Below are 22,555 nucleotides of genomic sequence, written 5' to 3'. Positions count from 1 at the left end.
CAGGCTGAACTGTATTTTCGGAGTTTGGAGATCTTAACACCAAAAAGAGAAAATAAATAATTAAAAAGCACAATGATTGGAAAGAATTGGTCCCAGCTTAGCTCCCAACATCTTTGAATATATTCTCTTTGGTTTTTCTTGCCATAAGGATCACCAACAGGCATATATAACACATATTTACACAAGAGGCTGACAGATCACATTGCCTTTACACACCGTGGCGACAGAAACTTGTTCAGTACATACCGTGATGGGATTTTTAAAATAAGCAGTCATTTAAACTTCTTTTTAGAAAAATACCATTATTTGCATGGTTTTTAGCATTTAGACACATGAAGCAATAATCTCTTACTGTACTCAGGAGAGTATTTTAAAAATTCAGCTACTGCCCTGGCTGGTGTGGCTCAGTGGATTGAGCCCCAGCCTTCGAACTGAAAGGTTGCCAGTTCGATTCCCAGTCAGGGCACCTGCCTGGGCTGCAGGTCAGGTCCCCAGTTGATGTGTGCAAGAGGCAAGCAATCCGATCGGTGTATCTCTTGCACACCAATGTTTCTCTTACATCCTTTCTCCCTTCCTTCCCTGCACTCTAAAAATAAATAAATAAAAATATTTAAAAAGAAAAATAAAATTCAGCTACTTCCTTTGAGGACCTTTCCAAAGAAAGGCTTGTTACCTAAAATAGCTAGAGTCCTTTCATACAAAGAACTTAGCATAAAATCAGGAAGAAATATCCTGGTTGGGACCGCGTCTTAGGAACTCATTTATTTCACCCACATCTGATCCAGCAGTTTCTCCTCTTCCCCCCACCCCACCTGATCCTCCAGAGATGCAGTCAGATGTCACTGATCCATTGAAAGTCCCAGACAACTGAAGGAACTCCACTTTTCCAGGGATAACGATTACTTCTTAAAACACCAAGATGTCACTGAAATAGAGAACAGGCTGACAGTGACCAGAGGGGAGAGGGGAGGGAATTTCAGAGGAAAAGGGGAAGGGTTTACAGGAAAAAGTATAAAGGACACATGGACAAAAACTAGGGGGGGTGGAAATGGGAGGGAGGTAGGGAGCACTGGAGGGGTGGGCTGGGATGGGTGTAAAAGGCAGAAAACTGTACTTGAACAACAATTAAAATTAAAAAAAGAGTAAAAAAACATACCAAGATGTTAGAAAACATTTCCTGCCATAACCACGTCCCAGCACAGCAGCCTCAGTGACTTGTCACAAGCTGTACAAACTGGCAGATGGGCTCCGGTATGTGTTTAACAGCAACTTCTAGGCACATCACACTCCCAGACAAAAAATTCTCCTCCCTGGTTGTTTTGTTTCACTTATGGCTTAATTTGTTTGTTTTAAAGGCATCAGATGCCACATCTGTATGCAGCGCAACCTCATCCCTTTCAGAGAGCCCCCGTGCATCCACTATCAGTGAAATGCCACGTCCAGCTGCCCAGAAACATTTTCATTCTCTTTTGCTGAGTCACCAGGGGTCTGAATAAACGGTTTTTGGTGGGTGGTGGAAAAAGGGTATGGTGTTGAATTCACATGTTTACTAATAGGTCAGTTTATTAGGGTGTTCTTAAAAAAAACAAACCTAGACTCCTAAATTGATTAACCTAATAATCATTATAAACCTATTACGTTCCAGGCATTGGGGTAGACATTGAGCATGCAACCATCCTGTTCTCACGTAGCTGACTGAAGAGACAGACAAGTGAGCAAGTGAGATCAAAAAGAGCATGACAAAACACATGTATGGGACAGTGAATAGAGACAGGAAGGAGTGGTTTCATTTCTAGAAAGGAGACAGGTTAGAAGGAGTTTCACAGATAATACTACAGTATAAGTAGCCAACTAGTCCATTTTTGAGGGTAAAGGAGCAACTTTCATTTATGGACTGACAGAGTGGTTTATCACATTGGTAGGCCTATGAAATTTTTTGTTTAATAACTGTTTTTAAAATAAAATTGTTTCTAAAAGTTAAAATAATATATCAATATGTTAAAAATTTTTAATTTCTTTCTGTTGATTGCCTAAATATCAGAAAACACTATAGGCAGAATAATTACCCCGGCACATATTCACAGAGTTTAATCAATTTCTATGCATGTCTTTCTCTAAATCCATGTCTAAAAACTTACTTTTTTCCAATGTTGTTTACTATCATTTTTTCATAAAATTGCTTATACTCTTCTTCAATGTTGCATTTTACGATCACTAATTTTGAAATTGTCAACAACTTCAATTGATTCTTCATTGACCATAACATCTTTAACTTGAAAATATCCTCTTTACATGCCACAATACCTAATGACTTCAGAACAAATACTGTTAAACAGGCAAATTCTAACTGTAATTGTTTAATCAAAGAGTGTATGTGTATTTCACTTCGGTCAACGTGGAGGCATAGGTAGATACTCTTTGCCTCCTTGCACAACCACAGAGAGAATTACAACTAAACTTAAAAACAAATAACACCCAGAACTGTCAGAAAATTGAACTGTATGGAAGTCCGACAACCAAAGATTTAAAGAAGCCACATTCGTCCAGATGGGCAGGAGGGATAGAGACACGGAGATGGGTAGAGAGGCAAGGAGACGTGGTGTGGAGCAAAGGGGCAGCAGCAGTGGCAGAACAGCAGGTGATCCTACACTCACAGGTGGGGATAAACATCGGGAGGGCTGCCTTGGGAGTGAGGCCCAAGCCAGACCATGGCCAGACCATGCAGCCCAGAGTTCCAGCACCAGAAAGATAAATCCCCATAACTTCTGGCTATAAAAACCAGGGGGGCTGGGGTAGCAGAAGAAACGGCTGAATTTTTAGGGAACTCCACTTAAAGGACCTGCACAGTCTTAGTACATACACAAACCAACCCACTCTGGGATTCAGCACCAACACAACAGCTGGAAGGGTGCCAATTGCACACCAGCAGTAGATGAAGTGACTAGAAATGGGGCAAGTGCTGGACATGAACTAAGTGGGGATTGCTGGATGGAAGGAGGTATAGGGGACAGAGGAGGGACAATGGGAAAATTGGGGCAACTGAAATAGCATAATCAATAAAATATACTAAAAAATTAGATCAATGAATACATGAAGAAAGTGTGTGTGTGTGTATGTGTGTGTGTGTGTGTACACACATATATATATTTCAACCTGAACATTTTCTTACAGGGGCTGCCATTTTGCCACCTTTCATTGACAAATACTGCTTTTCTTGGATAAATACTTGTAAAAGACAAACCTTGTCAAATAAATTGTGTCTATTAATGATTTTTTTAATGTTTCTCTAAATTTGGAGGCTGCAACATAATCAGCTTTCCCAATCCCATCCCATGCAGCACAGATGTAATGTGTCCAATAAAAAGTAGCTCCGCCCAGACACTTCCCCCAGACTGAGCTGTCCCAAAGCACTGTCACAGAATTTCAGAACTCACTCTTACACCTGACTTGAGTTCTCATCACCTAACTTGTTCAGTTTCTTTCTTTCTTTTGCAGGGTGTGTTTCATGTTTTGTTCCCAATAATTGCAATTTTCTAAAAACTTCAAAAGCTGCTGTTTTTTGCACTCAACTTGTTGAATACTTTGATTAAAGTTTCCAGCAGTTTTTTTTAATCAATACAACCAAAACATGGAGGACTTGTTTACAAAGAAGTCCAGTGTCATGTTAGTATACTTATACTGCTTTACAAAGTATCACCAAAGTTTCATACAGTTCTAACGTCCAGTGGACGGAGCAGGTAGCACAGGAAGGATTGCTGTGCTTATTTCAATGCTGAAATAAGCAGAATGCATGAGAATGGAAAAAGGAGGTAGCAAAGTCACATGAGAGGAGAGCTGAGCAGGGTGGGGACAGGGCTGAGAATGGAAACCATTCAACTCTCAGCAGCTCCCAGCCTGACCCTGTGCTATCCTCCAGCAGGACCCAGCAGCCCTGGGCAAGGGGAAGGGATACACTGAGGTTTAGTTTTGCATCTGCAGGGTAGATGCAGCAGGCAAAGCAGAAAAGATGCTGGCAGGGGAATGATGGTAGGGATGCGAGGGGCCAGGCTGGATAGGAAAGCCCAAGGAGGAAGGCATTGGGGGTTCTCAATAACACCAAAGAACAGGCAAGAAAAAAAAACCCCTGAGGGATTGTTGTGAGCTAGGCTGCAAACAGACACGGAGTGGTGGGCATTAAGATTACAGAGCTCTGGGGAGCACCGTTCTAGAGAACAGACATGGGGTGGGAGCTGGTTGAGGAACATTGCAGGTTATTATGTGGGTTGTCAACAGGACCCTGAAGGTACTGTGTTGATCATCCTGGCCATAGGAACTGGGGGTGGGGGGAAATCTACGAGTCAGACACCAAAGTCTTCAGTGAACAAAGAGGATAGGAAGCTGGCGGAAACAAGGGAGACAGGGGTGGGGTGCGGGAGAAAAGCTTGAGAGCCTGAGCTACGAAGCAAGGATTTTTACTTCAAGATGTAAAATTAATCATCCAGATGTGGCATCAGGGGATCTGTCAGAATTGTAAATGTCTTCAAAATGGGAACCAGTGAACTTCTCTCTAATCTCAGCCATTACTGTCCCTGTGTGAAACATGAAATGTCATACATTCATCAGGGCTGCCAAGCCATTGTCATTACCAAAATACCATCCTTATTCAGAAAGCCCCTTGGATTCAAAGAAATAAGACATGGTTTGGGAAATACCTTCTCAGAAAATGGAGAGACTGAGGTAGCAATGACAGAAAACCCAGCAACTGGATTTCTGACCTCTGTGCTGGTTTCGCAGAGGTTGAGAAAAGGGGGACAGCAAAAGACACAGGAACATGGAATTTTAGACCTGAGACCTCAGGCCTGCCTCAAACAACTAAACCAGCAACAACAATAAGAACCTGTGTACGTTGCAGACAGACACAGAGAGGCCAGGCCTGGAGCTATCACAGAGCTCAGCAGAGGCCGAAGGAGCCTGGACTCTCACTCCTGACTCCTGTCCAATGCTCTGTCCACCTTACAGCATTCCAAAATGAATCTCTCACACAAGTCCTGTGGGACTCTGCCATGTCTCCCTCCAAATGGGAACAGGAGGAACTTGGTGGCTAAGAGCCTCAACATTCCCTATGAAATACATTGAAAAACCATTTGGATTCCTGTGATTCCAATGAAGAGACAGTGATTCCCTCCAGAGGACAGAAGTTGAGGTTGGATTAGATTATGTCTAAGATCACCTTGGGCCACATCCTGTGGTTCGATGACTCCTGCCCTCTAGAATCTGAGACTTCAGTTGCTGAGCCAGGATGCAGTCACTGACAATAACTGCACCTGGACACAAGTGCACTTCAGCGGCTCTAGAGCTCCTCCCTCAGATCACTTCCCTGGACCCCCATTCTTCCTCCCAAATGCAGGCCACACTAGGTGCAGCTTGCCCACTCCCCTGGGAGCCCTCGTGCTGCCCACCCACCTGCTCACTCTGTCCTCCTGCCTCCCAGCCCCTGATCTCCTTCCACCACAGGGGCTCCTGCTTGTCCCACACCTGCTTCTCTGCTGCCAGGATCCCCTTTATCTAAAAGCCACATGCTGGGCCCAGTGCAAAACAGAAATGTATGTTCCTCATTCAAACACCAGGAAAAATGTCCTCCCTTCTGTCTACTGTCTCCCACTGACCCTCCCATGGTGGTGTTTACCTGTACTGAATATTGTGCTCCCTCAGTCACAGGGATGCGTACCTGTGGGGCAAATGCAGATTCCCATGCACCTGGGGCTCCAGCCCACACTGGAATGCTGGTGTACGCATCTGACCCCAACACCCCCACCCTCATGCACAGGCCCCCACCAGCTGGAAACGGGGGAGTGGGAGGAGGCAGGAGGTGGAACCTGATGTGAACCGTGAACTGGGGCTCCAATCCCCTTGGGCCTCACAAAACACAAATTCGAATTTGAATTCTAAGAATTTTAAGATGACAAGTGTAAAGCATTAAACTCCAAGCATGGATCCCTTGTGAGCTCAGGGCTCTGTGTGCCCGCGCTGGTCACACACCCATGGAGTCAGGCACAGCCATGCTGCTTATTACCTCATGACTTCCAGGTCTCTGCTCAAATATCTCCTAATCAGAGAGTTCTCCCCCGATCATTTTGTATAAAGCAGCAATTCGCCCACCCACCACCCAGCCTTTTACATCCTCCTCACTTCCTTTGAATATTTCTCAGTAGACTATCACTACCTGATACACACTTACGTGCCTATTAAGTGCATTGTTCGTCTCTCTTCTGCTATAATGTAAGCTCAATAGGGGAAGGAAATTCATTATATTCATTGCTATATTCCCACTGGCAACTAATCCCAAACACATGGTAGGGGCTGCATCAGCACTTGGTGGGTTAATGAATGAATGGTTATCACAATGTATTATGACCAATACAGATGAGAATGTCAGAGAATTTCAGAAAAGAGTGAATTTTCCATGAGCTAGGGCCCATGGGATCACAGAGGGTTTCAGCTCACATTTTCAAGAGGAGCAACTATAACCCACAGCAGCTGCTTTCTTTGAGATTTGAGCAGGGAACTCTGGGTCACACAGTAGGTCCTGGCAGAGGAGATGTCCTTGGGTGGAATGTGAGTAGGACTTAACCAGATGCATGTGCTGGGGATGGGATGGGATAGGATGGGATGGGGTAGGGTGGGGTGGGGTGGGGCTGTGCTCCAGGCTGAAGGGCTGGTACAAAGAGAGGCAACAAAGAGCCTGGGAGGGATGTGAGGGGTTTAATCTGGTGCTTCAAAGCAAAGAGAAGGTCTAGATGCCTGACAAGAATAGGAAAAGCATTAAAGAAACTGGGAAGACAGGAGAGAAAACCGGAGGCAGGAATGTCCACATCCTATTCACAGGGCATGAGAAATTGGCTTGGTTAAAGCAGAGACCCTGTTTCGTTTAATAAGTCATCAAACGGAATTGCAGCTCAGGAGCATCTCAAACCAGAATGTCTAATCCAACAGTCAGAAACGTGAGACGGCACAGGCACACTTTTTACAAGCCCTAGGTTTTTACCTATTAGGGAACAAGAAGCAACAAAGTCAATGGTGATATCGTTTCAATTTTTTTTTTACAATCCTCAGCTTGCTAACTTTAGGGTATTACATGAATCCTTAAATCAAATATTTGTACAACATGCAAGTTAATAAATGAAAAATTTCTGAGATTGGCATTTCATATTCTAAGAATGACTACAATCTATCTGTATTTTATGTTTCTCAAATTTAAATATTAGTTAGATCAGATGTTACTTATCAAAAATTTTATAATTGTTCATATAATGTGTGGGATTTTAAAATTGTGCATACTTTAAAGAACTCATTTAAAATTTAAAACAGGTAAGATGATGTTTAGAAAAATATTATGAAAACCTTTTAGTAAAAAATAATTGTATTAAAACCTAGCTATAAAAAGTCAAAACTGTTACAAAAGAAGGACATTATACATTAATGAAAGGGTCAACTCACCAAGAAGATACATGCCCCAAACATGTACCAAACATCAGAGCTCACGGGTATATAAAGCAAACGTTGAAAAATTGAAGGGAGAAACAGACAGCTTTGTAAAAATGGCAGGACACTTCAGGACCCAGTTTTCCATAATACACAGAATAGGCACACAAGATCAGTATGGAGATGGGAGACTTCAACACCACAGACAAATTAGACCTACCAGACACACACAGAACGTCATCCAACAACAGCAGAATACACACTTTTCTCCAGTTCACACGGAATATTCTCCAGCACATATGAGGCAACAAAGCTTAATAAATTTTAAAAGACTGAAGCACACAAAGTAACTTTTCCAATCCTAATGGAAGGAAACTAGAAATCAACAACATAGGAAAAACTTGAAAATTCACGACTATATAGATTAAATAACGTAGTCATAAACAGCCAATGGGTCAAAGAAGAAATCACAAGGTAAGTAAGAAAATATCTAGAGGAAAATAAAAGCAAAACATACCAAAACACTTGGGATGTAGCAAAAAAAATAGCTAAGAGGAAAAAATACAGTTGTAAAAGCTTACATTAAAACACAAGAAAGTTTTCAAAAAATATGATTGTATTTTCGCAATTTTATATGGTTGAACCAAGTAATATTGGTTCATAACTATACTGGACCTTGGCTTTTCTTTTTTCTTTACCTTCTTAACTCTCTTAGCCCTTTCTAAAGCTTCATTAGGTTTTGCAGTGGCAGGAGGGGCAAAAAAAGGCATATTAAATAATTAGCCTGGAGGATGACAAAGAAGCAGCAGATGCAGCCAGAAGTACTGAGTTCACCTCTGCCAGCACCTCCAGCCACATCTCCCACCACAACGTCACTGAGCCCCCTGCCCCAGCCAGGTCTGTCTTCAGAGGACAAAACGCTATGCATACACCCCCCAAAATGGATCCCAACAGACTGGGCCCCTCGCAGATGGAATCTCCCAAGACTGAAACCCTCACAGACTAGACACCTCAGAAACTGAAACTCTCACATACTGGACCCCCACAGACTGAATCTTCACATGCTAGAGCCCCCACCTACTGGAACCCTCACAGACTGAAGGCCTCACAGGCTGAGCCCCTCACATCCCGCCCAGCATATCCACCTGGCTAAGTGCTGATCACCCTCCACCCAAGGGCATCTCCTTCCCAGGCACTCCCTCTGACCCACGGCTCCCTGCACAAGCCTTGAGGGGCCCGGTGGGTATGGGTCATGACTGTTCCTCCACAAAGACATCACCACCAGAGAGCACTCACCATGCCTTGTATGTGTCCCTCAAATGCCTTCCACCCACACTGAAACAAAAGTCACAGGCCCTCCAGGCTCTCATTAGTGTCTCTTGTGAGCAAAGATAAAATTTTGGTAATTTCTATGTAAATCTATTAAGGTGTCATAGTCTGACACATTTTTTTCCTCATTATGCCTGGCTACTTACCAAAGACTTTGTATTGGGAGTAATAATTTGTTCTAATTAAAACTGTTTCTGGAAACACATTGTATGAATTATGAATAAAATATCTACATGAAGCAATTCTCACAGAACAGGGGAATGTTCAAACAGCTTTGTGCATTGGAGTAAATAAACTATTTTCTCTCAGAAGCTGTGCATATTTTCATATCTTGGACTACTAAGTCAAATATTCTTTAAAGAAAGTGTGTTTAGTCATTAGTGTGTCAATTGTGGAGGGTAACTAGCTGTACATACCTTAATGCTATCAGGGAATGAAAGGAATATCAAAAACATTTTTATCTCATGTGGAAGACACACAATGTAACAACCCACACTACTGGAAAAACACACTCATCTGTATTCATCTGCTCTTCCATTAACTGAAAAAATTATTTATGAAAAAGACATAATCATTGCTGTGATTAACTGAGATTGCTTTAGTGATTTTCTGTGATATAATTTAGGGTTTTTTCCCCCCTCACAAACCACTAAAAACTACAATGCGTTTTCTAGTTTCTGCTTTTAAAATGCTGATTGAATCATAAGTGATACAGTTTTCCAGGTAAACTAAACCGTTCACATTAATATTCCCTACAAAAATTTTTCCTAGAAAATGTCACGAGCGTATTACATTGTGCTGGTTGAGCGCACCCGTGGGTCACCTGTTGGGTTGGATAAATGATCCAATCATTCTGCTCGGATCCTTTACATAAACTTTAAATAAGAGTAGCTCCTAGGTTTGTTGTAAGAATTCAATGAGTGCATGAATGTTAACTAGTATTCCTTGTACATGTAATCATATTAACTGAATAAATATCTATTGTCTGTTGTAATATGCAAACACTGTTCTAGCAGAAAACAAAGCAGAGACACATTTTATGATGGGGACCGGTATTGCAGACAAAATCAAAGTTGGGGAAGGGGACAGGGAGTGAACATGTGTGGTAGAAGGTTTTGGTAGTGCTGCTATCTCATACAGGTGAACTTGGGGATAGCTCAGTGAAAAGGTGACATTTGGCAGAAATTCTAGCATTTCTTTCATTCCATGATAGCATTAAGATAGCTAAGTAAAGTGTTCCAGGCAGAGAGGTGAGCGGGAACGAAGGCCCAGTGGATGTAAGCTGTGTGTGTCTGAGGAGCAGCAAGGAGGCCAGTCCGCCTGCAGCTGAAAGAGACAATGAGGGAGGAGTGGGGATGAGGTCAGAGCAGGTGCCCTGGAGATCTCTGTCAGGACCTGGTCTTTTACTCTGAGAGGGAAAGCCAATGGGAGTTTTCACCAGAGACATGACAAGGTCTGGCTAATATACTGAGAGAGAATGTGCTGCAGGGAAAGGCTGGGGAAGAAAGATAAGTTTTATATATGATAATATCGTATATCCGCACCAGACTGGTAGCTGTGCAGATGATGAGAACACAGTTGGATCCACAGTACTGGACAGTATCAAGTTGGTGACCACAGGAGTTGCCAGCGGATGGGATTGTGGGACATAAGAGAAAAAGATGAGTTAGGGATGAGATGAGATGGGATGACTGTGAGGTTCTGGCCTGAGCAGCTGGAAGAATGGAGTTGCTATTTGCTAAGGTGAGACAGGCAGCAGGAGAGGTAGATTTTGTGGAAAATTCAGATCAAAACTTACTTTGGATCTGGTAAGTGAATGATGCTTATTCCACAGCCAAGTGAAGCCACTGAGCAGACAGATACAAAGCCTGGATTTGAGGGAGTGGTCCAGGCTGATGCTATAAATTTGGGACTTACCACATAGAGGAATTTAAGTCTTACTGAAAACATAATATGATTTTGTAGGGAGCATAATCTTTCTTTTAAAAAATTAATCCTGATGTGTCCCTTGATCTGCAATTATGCAAGCTGATGTTCCACAAGCAGTCAGATGAGAAATAAACTCTAAACAAACTGGTTTTTCATTTGTAACTTATTCCACTGTCATACCGACCTCACAATATCTAAAGAAGAATGTTCCCCCAAATAGCATTCTGAAAAAAATGCATTTGTCCAAAAACCCAAATAAAATCAAAACACAGAATCCTATAAGCAATCAGGTCTCTTTTGCTGCAGCAGCACAGGAAAAAAAAAAGCTACAGTACTGAGAATCAAAACAATTGGCTAAGATAAAATTAGGGTGCTGAGCATCCCTATTATATTTGAGTATCAGTGCTCAAGGTGATGTTTCCTAGGTAACCAAAAATTTCCCAGACACAAATATTATAAATACAGTCCCTCCCATGTTGTGTTCAAGATCTTTCCCAAGTATTTGGAAATCAAGCATTTCTAAGCCCTTCCAAAAAACCCCATACCCACTTTCCACTGACCAGACAGGAGAGATATGGGGGTCTCAGGAACAAACACTATTAAGACTTGTCTACAAAAATAAAAACAGGACAACAAAAATAACAATAAAGCCCACAAAATCTTCCAACCAAACCAAATACTTTCCCGGTATTACATTCTGATACATCAGGGTTTTCTGTCATTTTTTTCCTTTCTTTGCCATTGCTTTTAAAGTATCTCACTGCATTAGAAACCAAGAAAGAGGAAGGAATAAGAGCCAAGGCCAGTTTGAATTTTCAGAATATCTGACATGAAACATTTTAAAGAAATATATGACATCAAAATACACTTAATATCGAGAACTAAATCATCAAAGTTTCACCAAACAGAATTCCTTTGGGGACCAACCAGAATTAATGTAAATTGCAGATGACATGACTATTTATATAAAAAATTCTAGGAAATCCACAAAACAACTACTACAACTAATAAATGAATTTAGCAAGGTCATAGGTAGATGCACAAAAATCAACTGCATTTTTATGTAGTACCAACAAGGCACTGGTAAATGAAATAAAAACCAATATATAATAAGATGAAAACTATTTCAGAATAAATTTAATAAATATATGAATGACTACACAGTGAAAAATACAAAGCATTACGAGAAATGAAAGATCTAACTAAGTGGAAATATTAGTCATGTTTATGGATTGGAAGGCTCAACTTTTTCCAAATTGATTCCCAAAGAGAGTCAATGCGATCCCAAATGAAATTCCCCCCAAAAGCATTTTTGAAAAAAAATGATGAAATGATTCTAAAATGTATATGAAAATGCAAAAAAATCTAGAATACCCAAAGAAATTTTAAGAAAGAAATGGCAAAGTCAGAGGACTTACACAAGCTGATTTCAAGGCTCAGGGGAAAGAGTCAGTGTGGCATTGGCAGAGGACAGACACGCAGAGTGACGGGATGAAAGAATGAGCTCGGAAGTTAATCCAGCCATGTAGGATTCTTGGCAAAGGTGCCAAGGCAATTAATTGGAGAAAGAAAAGTTTTTCCCAACAAACAATGCTGAAATTGAACATTCCTATGGTGCAAACAAACAAAATATCGTCCTACTCCCACACCATACATAAAAATTCATTTAAAGCTGACCTTCAAATAGACCTAAATGGAAACACTAAAACTATAAAACTTCTAGAAGAAAAAAATGCAAACTTGGGATAGGCAGAAACTTCTCATGCAGACACAATAAACACAAACTGGGAGAAAAACCAAACTGATAAGCTGGAATTTACCATTACAATACTTCCTATTCTAAAGGCATCATTAAGAATTAGGTGATGGTTTCTGAGATATGACAGGAAAAGCATAAGCAACAAAAATAAATAAACTGTACTACACCAACATTAAAGACTTAGGTGATGTAAACAATACCATCGAGAAAGTGGTAAATAATAAAATATCCCAAAAAAATGAAAGGACAACCCATAGAAGAGGAAAAAAATATTTGTCAATCATATGTCTAATAAGGAACGTGAATACAGAATATATAAAGAAGTTGTACGGTGCAAAAACAAAAGTCTAGTACCCCAATATTAAAATAGATATGGTATTTGAATAGCTATTTTTCCAATAAGCACATGACAAGATACACAACATCATTAGCCATGAAGCAAATGCAAATCAAACCACAATGAGATGACACTTCACACCCAAGAATGGCTATCACAAAAAAGGCAGATAAAACAAGTATTGCAGAGGATACAGAGACATTGGAATTCACATGCACTGCTCTTGGGATTGCAAAACTGTGCAGTCACTTTGATAAAGAGCTTGGAAGGTCCTGAAAATGTTAAACATGCAGTTGCCATTTGACCCAGAAATTCACGCGTAGGTATACACCCAAGGGAAATGGAAACATATGTCCACACAAACATTTATACACAAATATGCTAACACCATTATTCATAGTAGCCAGAAAGGAGAAATACTCTAAAGGCTCATCAACTGATAAATGGATAAATAAAAGGTAATATATCCATATAATGAAATATTACTAGGCAACAAAAAGGAATGAAATACAGATAGATGCTCCAACCTGGATAAACCTGGAAAACATTATGCTAAGTAAAAAAAGCTCATTACAAAAAAGCATATATGTTGTATGATTCCATTTATACGAAATATCTAGAATAGACAAATCCATGGAGATAGAAAGTATCTGGCTGCCAGGGGCTGGAGGAAGGAAGAGTTTAGAGAGACTGCTGGGGGGACAAAAATGATCTAAAATTAGATTGTGTGATGATTTTACAACGCTGTAACTAATAAAAACCACTGTACTGTACATTTTCTTTTAAAGATTTTATTTATTTATTTATTTATTTATTTATTTATTAGAGAGGGAAGGGAGGGAGGGAGGGCAAGAGAGAGATAGAGAGAGAGAGAGAAACGTCAATGCGCAGTTGCTGGGGGTTATGGCCTGCAACCCAGGAATGTACCCTGGCTGGGAATCGAACCTGGGACACTTTGGTTCCCAGCCCACGCTCAATCCACTGAGCTACGCCAGCCAGGTGTACTGTACATTTTAAATGGTCAGATTGTATGGTGTATCTCAATGAAGCTGTTGTTAAAAGGGCACCATTAAGAAAACAAAAAAAGCACGCTACAGAATGGAAGCAAATATTCATATTACACACATCTGACAAAGAGAAGACTTTACAAAGAACACTTCCAACCCATGATATGATGATAACAATCCAATAACAAATGAAGTAAAAGATGTGATTGGACACTTTACCGACACACTAATGACCCATAAGGACATGAAGAGATGACTGACATCATGAATCATCAGGGAAATGCAAATTAAAATTACCATGAGATACTATGCATCCCCATTATAATGGCTAAAATTGAAAAAGATGGAAGCATCAAGTGTTGGCAAGAAGTAGAGAACAGGAACTTACATACACTGCAGGCAAACAATGTAAAATGGCAAAACCACTTTGGAAAACTGGCAGTTTCTTAAAAAGTTCAAAATAACACTTCCTATATGGCCCACTCATTGTCCTTCAAGGTCTTCACCCAAACATACACCCACACCCAGGTTTGTACATGAATGCTCATAGCGAACTTTATTCATAATGCCCCCCAAACAGGGAATAAGACAATTGCCTATCAGCAGGTAAATGGCTAAACTGAGCCCTGACCAGAACAAGGGCCACTGCTCAGCAGTAAGAAGGAATGAACTACCGATCCACAGGGATGAATGTCAGTAATTATGAGTGAAATAGGCCAGACACAAAAGTGTCAGGCTATATCATCTCATTTATATAATATTTTTAAAAATGCAAAGGAGCCTGGGCCAGTGTGTCTCAGTTGGTTAGAGTGTCGCCCTGTGGACCATAAGTTCGTGAGTTCAATTCTCAGTCAGGGCGTGTACCCAGGTTGCAGGTTTGGTCCCCAGCTGGAGTGCGTACAAGAAGGCAACTAATTGATGTTTCACTCACATCAATGTCTGTCTGTCTCTCTTTCTCTATCTCTAAAAGCAAGGAAAAAACAAGTTCTTGGGTGAAGATAAAAAAATTTTTTTTAAGTGAAAGAATATCTACTGAATGACAGTGAACCACTGGCTGACTGGGATCAGAGGAAAGGGTGGGAGGAACTTCAAATGGTGACAAGGAATCTTTCAGAGTGATGGAAATTTTCTGTTCTTGATTGTGGGGGTGGCTTCCTGGGTATGATTCTCTCATATTTATTACTGAATTGTTCAATTTAAATGGGTGCAGTTAATTGTATGCAAATAATATTTCAATAAAGATGATTTTTTAAAAATAATGAGAACCAATGAAAAAAGAATTCATATAAGTTAATGGTATAATTAGCATATCTAGTATTTAGGTAAATAGTGCCTGTGAAATGTTTAACAGTGCACTTAATTTTTTTCTTATGTACTTCAAACATCGCCTCTAGGTCTGGATTTTGTGATTAATTTGCCTGACAAACCTCACACAGCACCCCCTAAGAATTCATGCCAGCTGCACTCCCCTCTGCATTAATACAAATTCTGAATGAGTGTAGTCTACATTAAGTTTAATTGCAAAAGAGCAGAAAGCATGATAGAAAAAGCTCAGTGAGGGGTGGGGACAGCTGTGCTGACAGTACAACATCCGAACTTTGTTCTAAGGTTCGTTGTGTTCCGAACTCTTCTATGCTGTCATGCCAACTGATCTTTCCATCAACTCCTGCTGCTGAGCACACAGATGGTCCCCAACCTACAACAGTTCAACTTACAACTTTATTGGCAGAGACGTACTGATGAAATGATACGGATGTCCATAAAGAAGCCAGTCTGTATTGAAGACCTAGTATTTATGGCAGCCCATTTCCCACACATTTCTCTCATTCAATACTCACAACAGCTGCTAATGTAAATATTATGGCGATCCCCATTTTTTTCCAGTTAAGGAAACTGATACTCAGAGAGGTCCATTTATTTGCCCAAATTCAGGTAGCTAGTAACAGGCAGGGCTGAGATTTACATATTTGAGGTACTTTTTAACTGATTTAAGTAACAGTTCCAACAGAGAACTAAAGCAAGTGAATACACATAGCTTTAAATTCAAGTATTAACCCTTTCTTTTCATCACCAATAAAAGGACACATTTAAATACACCACTGACATTTTGTGGGGCTTTCTCTTGTTACTAGAATTTCACATTCTTCCTATCGGGCAGTCAATATTTGGTGGGAAATTTGACTCACCTGCTTCTTTAAGAACAGACTCTATACAAAACAAAGGCGCATGAGCTTCTAGGGAGTGTCCCCAGACTGGGGAGAGCTGCCACCTCTAGGAAGAACCAGAAATGTGGCAAACTATGAAACAAGCAGGATAGCCAGGAACTAGGGGAGGCTGACCCCAGGCAGCTGGCAGTTGGAAAGGCGCCTGTAGTCAAAACTGCTGAACCGCCAGGCTCAAGGCTGGGGTGACACACACACCCACAAAGCTGCGGGCCCCACTTGGGCTGCCACGCACCGCACACTTCCAATCCGCATACTTTTAAATGTTTATACAGAAATGTTACAACCTACTAAAAGTATTTTAAAGACAATGAAAGACTGAATACAATGCCTCAATGAGCACTAATTTGCATCCTAACATGACCCCCTGTTAAGGTGCTGTTTAAACATTCATAGGGAAAAAAAGACATAGATTTAAAAAAATAAAATTTAGGCCAATCCTTAACCCTTCTGAATAGCTTTGGCAATGCAAAGTCTGACAATCACAAGTATAATAATGTAAGTATATATTCTGACCACCAACAAAAGTTCTCTTCAGTCACTCAGCTCAATAATATGGTATTTCAGAATTTATTTTTCCAGATCATGATTAAAGGGTAACACTCTTATACAGTTTCCATCACTGAATTCTAATAAATCCAGTCCCAGACTACTCCTAGGAATTATATCACTCAGAGTGAAGCATTTGTGTGTGTAAGGGGGGAGGCCGATTTCATCTCACATTTAAAAAATACATGTTCAAGTACAGCCACTAATTGAACATTTAGCTTTTTTATTTCCTCCCTCTTCTGGTAATCTCTAGTGTTACTAGAAAGCAGAAAGAGCCTCCTGGGGTTGATAACGTCAAGGTGGAACTCTGGTTACACTTTTCTCACTCTGGCATGAACTCCAGTTCAGTCGCATGTGTGTTTATCAGGCAGCAGAAGAGTAGAGGGAAGGGACAGAGTGCACAGCTGCCATCTGCTGCTGCCTCCCCCAGCCACCCTAGAAATGAAGACGAAGGTGGGAATTCCTCCCGGAGATAAGAGCAGAGTGTACTTTACAGTGGGCCCACGGAAGCGTTTTCAGGAAGCAACACTTGGATCTTACACATTAAAAAGCAAAAGTCATCCTGAAGGTAGGTGTACCCTGCAACGGTAGCATCGAATCCCACTGAGGAAACTTCAGATTTTCAGCTTCATCCAGCAGCTACAGGCTAGACCAAGTGAGGCCTGCAGCCTCCTGTGTTCAGCCAACTGCCTTTAGTTGGGAACACACATCTCCAGTGTCCCATAGTCCTCACCACTCCCTACTGTCTTACCTGGCCCACTACAGTAGTTAACTTTACCACCTGGCCCTTTAGGCATTTGAGTTTGCAAGCCCTGGTCCGCACCCATCAGTGTAAAAAAGGTACTTACAGCTGCATGACCAAGTATAAGTGGTTTGGGCTTTCATAGATGTCTTCCAGGGCAACAATGTTTTCATGCTTAATCCTGAAAGAAAAAAAATGAAACACACAAAAAAGTAAGTATGACACATGAAAACTTTTCAAAATTGATGTCATTATAGCAAAGTGTTTTAAATGTTAAAAAAAGAAACAACAAGATCAAAATGGAGTCTCTTGTGCTAAGCCCCACATCAGCAAATCAAGACTTAATACCTAATCTACTTGCAATTACAGTGCCCCAGAAATGCAGTCTTAACTGGTTAGTCTGGAATTTTCTGGTTGACATGAAAGAGGTAATCTGCTACATTCTGTCTGCCATAAATAGATGACCTAACCCCAAAACAATCCATTGTTTTCCCCTTTTCCTACAAAATCCTTCCATTTTGTGTAGCTCCTCAGAGCTCCTTTCTATTTGCTTGATGAGATGGTGCCTGATCCATGAATTGTTCAACAAAGCCAGTTAGACCTTTACATTTTTTCAGTTGAACTATTACTTAACATAATCCAAACTCCTTACTATGACATTTAAGTGTCCCCAACCTTGTTTCCAGACCTGTTTCCCATTATTCTTCCCCTACTCTCTGTTCCCCTTCAGTCTTTCCAGAGACTGTATACCCTCCGAGGCAGCAACGCTGGATGAACTACTGTTGCTTCATGCACATCCCAGCCTCTTTGCGTTTATCCACATGAATCTCAAAAATGGGCCAAACCTGTCAAAATCCCACTAACTTGCAGGGAGAACTTAATTCTCACTCTTCTGTAGTCTCCCACTGGCTTCACAGGCTGGCCTAAACAGTTCAGTGTCTGCAAATCCACCCCTGTAAGAGGCAAGATGTTTCAGGGGACAGTTTCCTTGTCAAGTTCATGACTCCAGTGTAGGCAAAGGCAAACCAAACTGACCTCCCATTGGGACTCTAGTCACCACCACCAACAACATCGATTTGGTACCCCGAGCAAACTAGACAGATGCTGCTTAAAGTGTGGTTGCCAAAGAGTAGCACTAGCATCTCCTAGGAGCCTGTTAGAATGCAAATTTCTCAGGCCCTCCCTCTGTCAGAATCAGAATCTGTAAGGGCAGGCCCAGAAATGTTTAAATAAAATCCTCAGATAATCCGTATGCACCACGCTGAGCTAGAGAAATTCTGCACTAGGCCGGTGCTTCTCAACGGAAGTACGCACAGGAGTCACCTGGGGTTCTGGCCACACACCCTGATTGAGCAGGACTGGGATTGCCGGGGTGGGGGTGGCAGGGCCTGTGAGTCTGCATCTCTAACATGCTCCTGGAGATGCTGATACTGCTGGTCTGCAGACCACACACTCTGGCAGCAAAGTCCTAACTACAGAATCAAAGAGAGACGGGAACAGCCTATGCTAGCCCCTAGAACCCTCCACTAAGAGCAGTTCTGCTCAGAATGTAAGGCCTGATATTTATTTAAAGCATTTGCAAGGAGAATCATTTCCTTACTCCATGAGCTAATTAGCTCTTACCACAAGCTGTTACTGAAATGATTGCTGAACCACCTAAAAGCCAGCATTTAACAAACAGATGCTTGTGAAACCCTATAAGCAAGGACTACATCTTATTTTGTTTTTCTCTTGTACCTGTATTGATCTGTTAAATAAATGTTTCCTGAATGGATGGAATTTGAAGGTTGTTACTATTAAAAAGCCAACTCATTCTTTAGTTTGGGAAAACAGAGTGTAAGTAGTAAGTATTCCTAAGTGTAAGATGTCCGCCTCTCAAAAAGTAGTTTACAAGGTGAAACAAACCAGAATATCATGTGGCCCTTAAGCAAGTGAAAGAAAGAAACAAAATAGTTAACTGAGAGTGGAGATGCTTCCATTCCTCCAGTTTTTGTTAGTCAAGGCAGTTGTTTATAGGAGCTGAGATGATAGGTTATACTAAATTCACTTTCACCTGATTCCAATTCGTAAACCTCATTATTTGTAACAGTGGTTACTGTGATACCCGAGCAAAATAATAGTAGCGATATGTTACATGAACCAGGTAACCTCTGCCACCAAGGAAACCAAGACAGGTTGATCTGGGACTGCCGAGACCCTCGATGTCTGCGGAAGTGTCATTACTGACTGAAACTGAAGGAACATTACTGCAGAAAGTATAAGCGTTCGGATTTCCCCCTTCATTAATGTTTTAAAATTTGCCATTGGAATCAGTAACTTGGGCACACATATTTTCTTCCCGTCAGCTGAGTTAATTTGGGGGTTAAGAGCTTAGACTTATGGGAAAGTGAAAGGAATGTGATTTATATGGAGAGTTGTCAGATTAAAATGCAGGGCACCCAGTTACATTTAATTCTCAATAAACAATGAATACTTTTTTAGTATAAGTATGTCCCAAATATTACATTGTTGTTTATCTGAAATTCAAATATGACTGGGCACCCTACATTTTCATGTGCTGACTCTGGCCATCCTACTCAACGTGAATCACAGTCCATGAGACTCTGCAGTGGGCCAGAGATTTGTCCCCATAGTGACGGCTGCCCTTGGAGTCTGAGCCAAGGAGGCTGTTTGAACCTCAGACTACAGCTATTAATACAGATTCAAATATATACAAAGAATCAACTATGTACAAAGTGCTTGCCCAGCCAAAGCAGGAGACTCCAGTATATTAAGAATATAATCCCTTCTTTGGATTCAGGGAATGGAGAATTTAGTCTATTTACCCTGCCATGTCTAACAACGGATTCTTACAATGGCTGGAATGACCATTCCTATTCTACTAACTATCCTAACTATTCCTCTCACTCTACTAACTATTCTTCTTAACTAATGAATCAGGCAATCAAGCAACTGCCATTTACTGACTTTCTACCATGTGTCTGGGAGAATACAAAAAAAAAAATAAGGTTTTGCTCTCAAAAAACCTCTCCATCACCTAGAGAGATCCATGAAGCAATTAGGAAAGAATTAAATGCTAAACTGTAGAACTGATGCTAAACTCGGAGAAAGCAAGGCCGGGTCTGGGTCAGAATCACAGTGAAGGCCTCCAGAAAACAAAGGGAGTCGAGCTGGGATTAGTAATGTTTGAATAAGCACACTTCAGAAATATTAAAGAAATCCTAAAATGGCCTTTTAAATGTCTGTTAAGAAAAGTATTTTAACTAACTTGTTTATGTTAGAACACGATAAAAGCAAACATTCTGGCGTCCCACAGCTATTTTCAGATACTTTGGTCCATCCTCAGATTCCCTGAGATATACAGACACCGCACTTCACATTAATCATTAGTTCAGTATGTAGGTTCTCTTCGCTAAAGACCATGTGAATATCCATGAACACGACTTTGGACGCCCACCGTGTACCAGGCACGGAACTAGGCATCACAAGAGAGACATCTCAGCCTTGGGAAGTTCACACAGGTGGGCATCCAGCTGCACTTAGAACACTTCCCAGGTGGTCTTTGCTATATTTACTGGAAAAGCAGCCTCCTTCTAATTCGCAGTGACTCCTGGGACTGATACAGAACAAGCTTATACCCTATTCTCACATATCCTGCAAATGTTTGACAGACACAATATCTCTGCTTAGTCTTCTCATCACTGATTGGCCAATTCTCCTCACATGTGGTTTATGTGCCTCTCATGTTATTACCCCTCTTGTTTGTCCAGACTATAGCATTCAGAATTTATGTAATAATCCCAGTGAAAATACAGCACCAAGAATAGGATATTAATGAAGTAGAACTATTAACCATCATGAGGTGGATATTATATTTTTGCAATAAACCCTAACATTAGAGTCTCTTTTGTTTTTTTTTTTACAACTGTTGGCACATAAAGAATATAAGCTCCACAGACGTGGGGATTTTTTGCTATTTTGTTTACTACTGTCTCCCCAAGCCCAAGAAAAGTGCATGGTTGGTAGTATTTTCAATATATATTTGTTGAATGAATAAATGAGTGAATGGAGTAAATAAATGAAAAAATATTCAGCTTAGGGTCAATTAAATGACCAGGTCATTTTTCCCTGAATTTCTATCAAAGATCTCCTTTCTTACTCAAACTTGACCTTTGAACTTAAAGTCTCCACTTTTAGCATCATTAAATTCAATCTTATTAGGTTCCATGCAATGGTTCACATGATCAGGAATATTCTGAATGTTGATTCTCTCATGCATTATATTTATTACCCCTCTCGACTTAGGGTCGTCTGCATAGTTGGTAGGTACACATCCATCCATATACCTTTATCCAGATCCTTGAAGTCTCAAGTGGGAAGGGTCTACATCAGAGCTCCATAGTGTTCTGCCAGAGGCCCACATCAATGTAACCAAGACACTAATCAGCTGGATTCAATTGTTGTCAAGATGTTAACCCAGCAATACTATCAATTCTAGCCCGTATTTTATCACGCTATCTATAAGAAGACAATTAGATCCTTTGCTAAAAGGGCATTCCTTGTTTTTATAAACCACATGGTACTACTTAAAGGGAAGGTGGATGTTCAGAAAGATTTGTTCTTAGTTAAACCCATGGTGGCTCCCAGCAACCACTATAGTCTCCCCTAAATGATCACAAACCATCTGCTTGATTAACTGTTCCAGAATTTGATGGTGCATTGAAGTCAAACTTCCTGGTCCATACATCTCATATTCTTAACCTTTTTTACATCTGGAAATTTTACCAACATCTCTTACATGATGGGAGACCCCCCAAAAAACAGACTTGATTTATAAAAATGTGTGTATTTATTCTTACATGTTTAAACTTCAGTCACCTTTAAAGTATTCTCCATTTGATTCAATACACCTATTGAGAAGTTTTTTTCCACTACTCAAAACAGTTTCTGAACTCGTCAATTTTGATGCCCTTTAGTGCTTATGCCATTTCTTGTTTCACCTCTTCCACATCAGCAAAATGTTTCCCTTTGAGGACATTTTAAGCCATCCATCATGAAATGCACAAACACACTGAAAGAGTCTTCAATAAAAATTCACTGAAGCCAAATGCAGCTTCGCAAGACAAAGCCACCTGGTGCACTGACACAGATGGGTTCCTAGGAAGCCTGTCCCACCAGGGGCCCACCCTCCAGAAGATAATTCCGGTTTTGGGGGGTCCC

At 40.8% G+C, this 22,555-nt stretch overlaps 1 protein-coding gene across 1 annotated transcript in view; it reads right to left on the bottom strand.

The window, feature by feature from the left end:
• CAMK1D (calcium/calmodulin dependent protein kinase ID) overlaps positions 1-22,555 on the bottom strand; it is a 399,721-nt gene that overhangs the window by 138,687 nt on the left and 238,479 nt on the right. The window contains exon 3 of the mRNA XM_028506742.2: positions 17,442-17,516. Within this exon, the coding sequence (XP_028362543.1) occupies positions 17,442-17,516 (75 nt within the window). The remainder of the gene's footprint in view (positions 1-17,441; positions 17,517-22,555) is intronic.

The sequence above is a fragment of the Phyllostomus discolor genome, chromosome 1 (assembly GCF_004126475.2).
Source record: "Phyllostomus discolor isolate MPI-MPIP mPhyDis1 chromosome 1, mPhyDis1.pri.v3, whole genome shotgun sequence".
Lineage (NCBI taxonomy): Eukaryota > Metazoa > Chordata > Mammalia > Chiroptera > Phyllostomidae > Phyllostomus > Phyllostomus discolor.
Note: the sequence above shows the minus strand (reverse complement) of the source record. Positions and strands in the feature narration are given on the sequence as shown.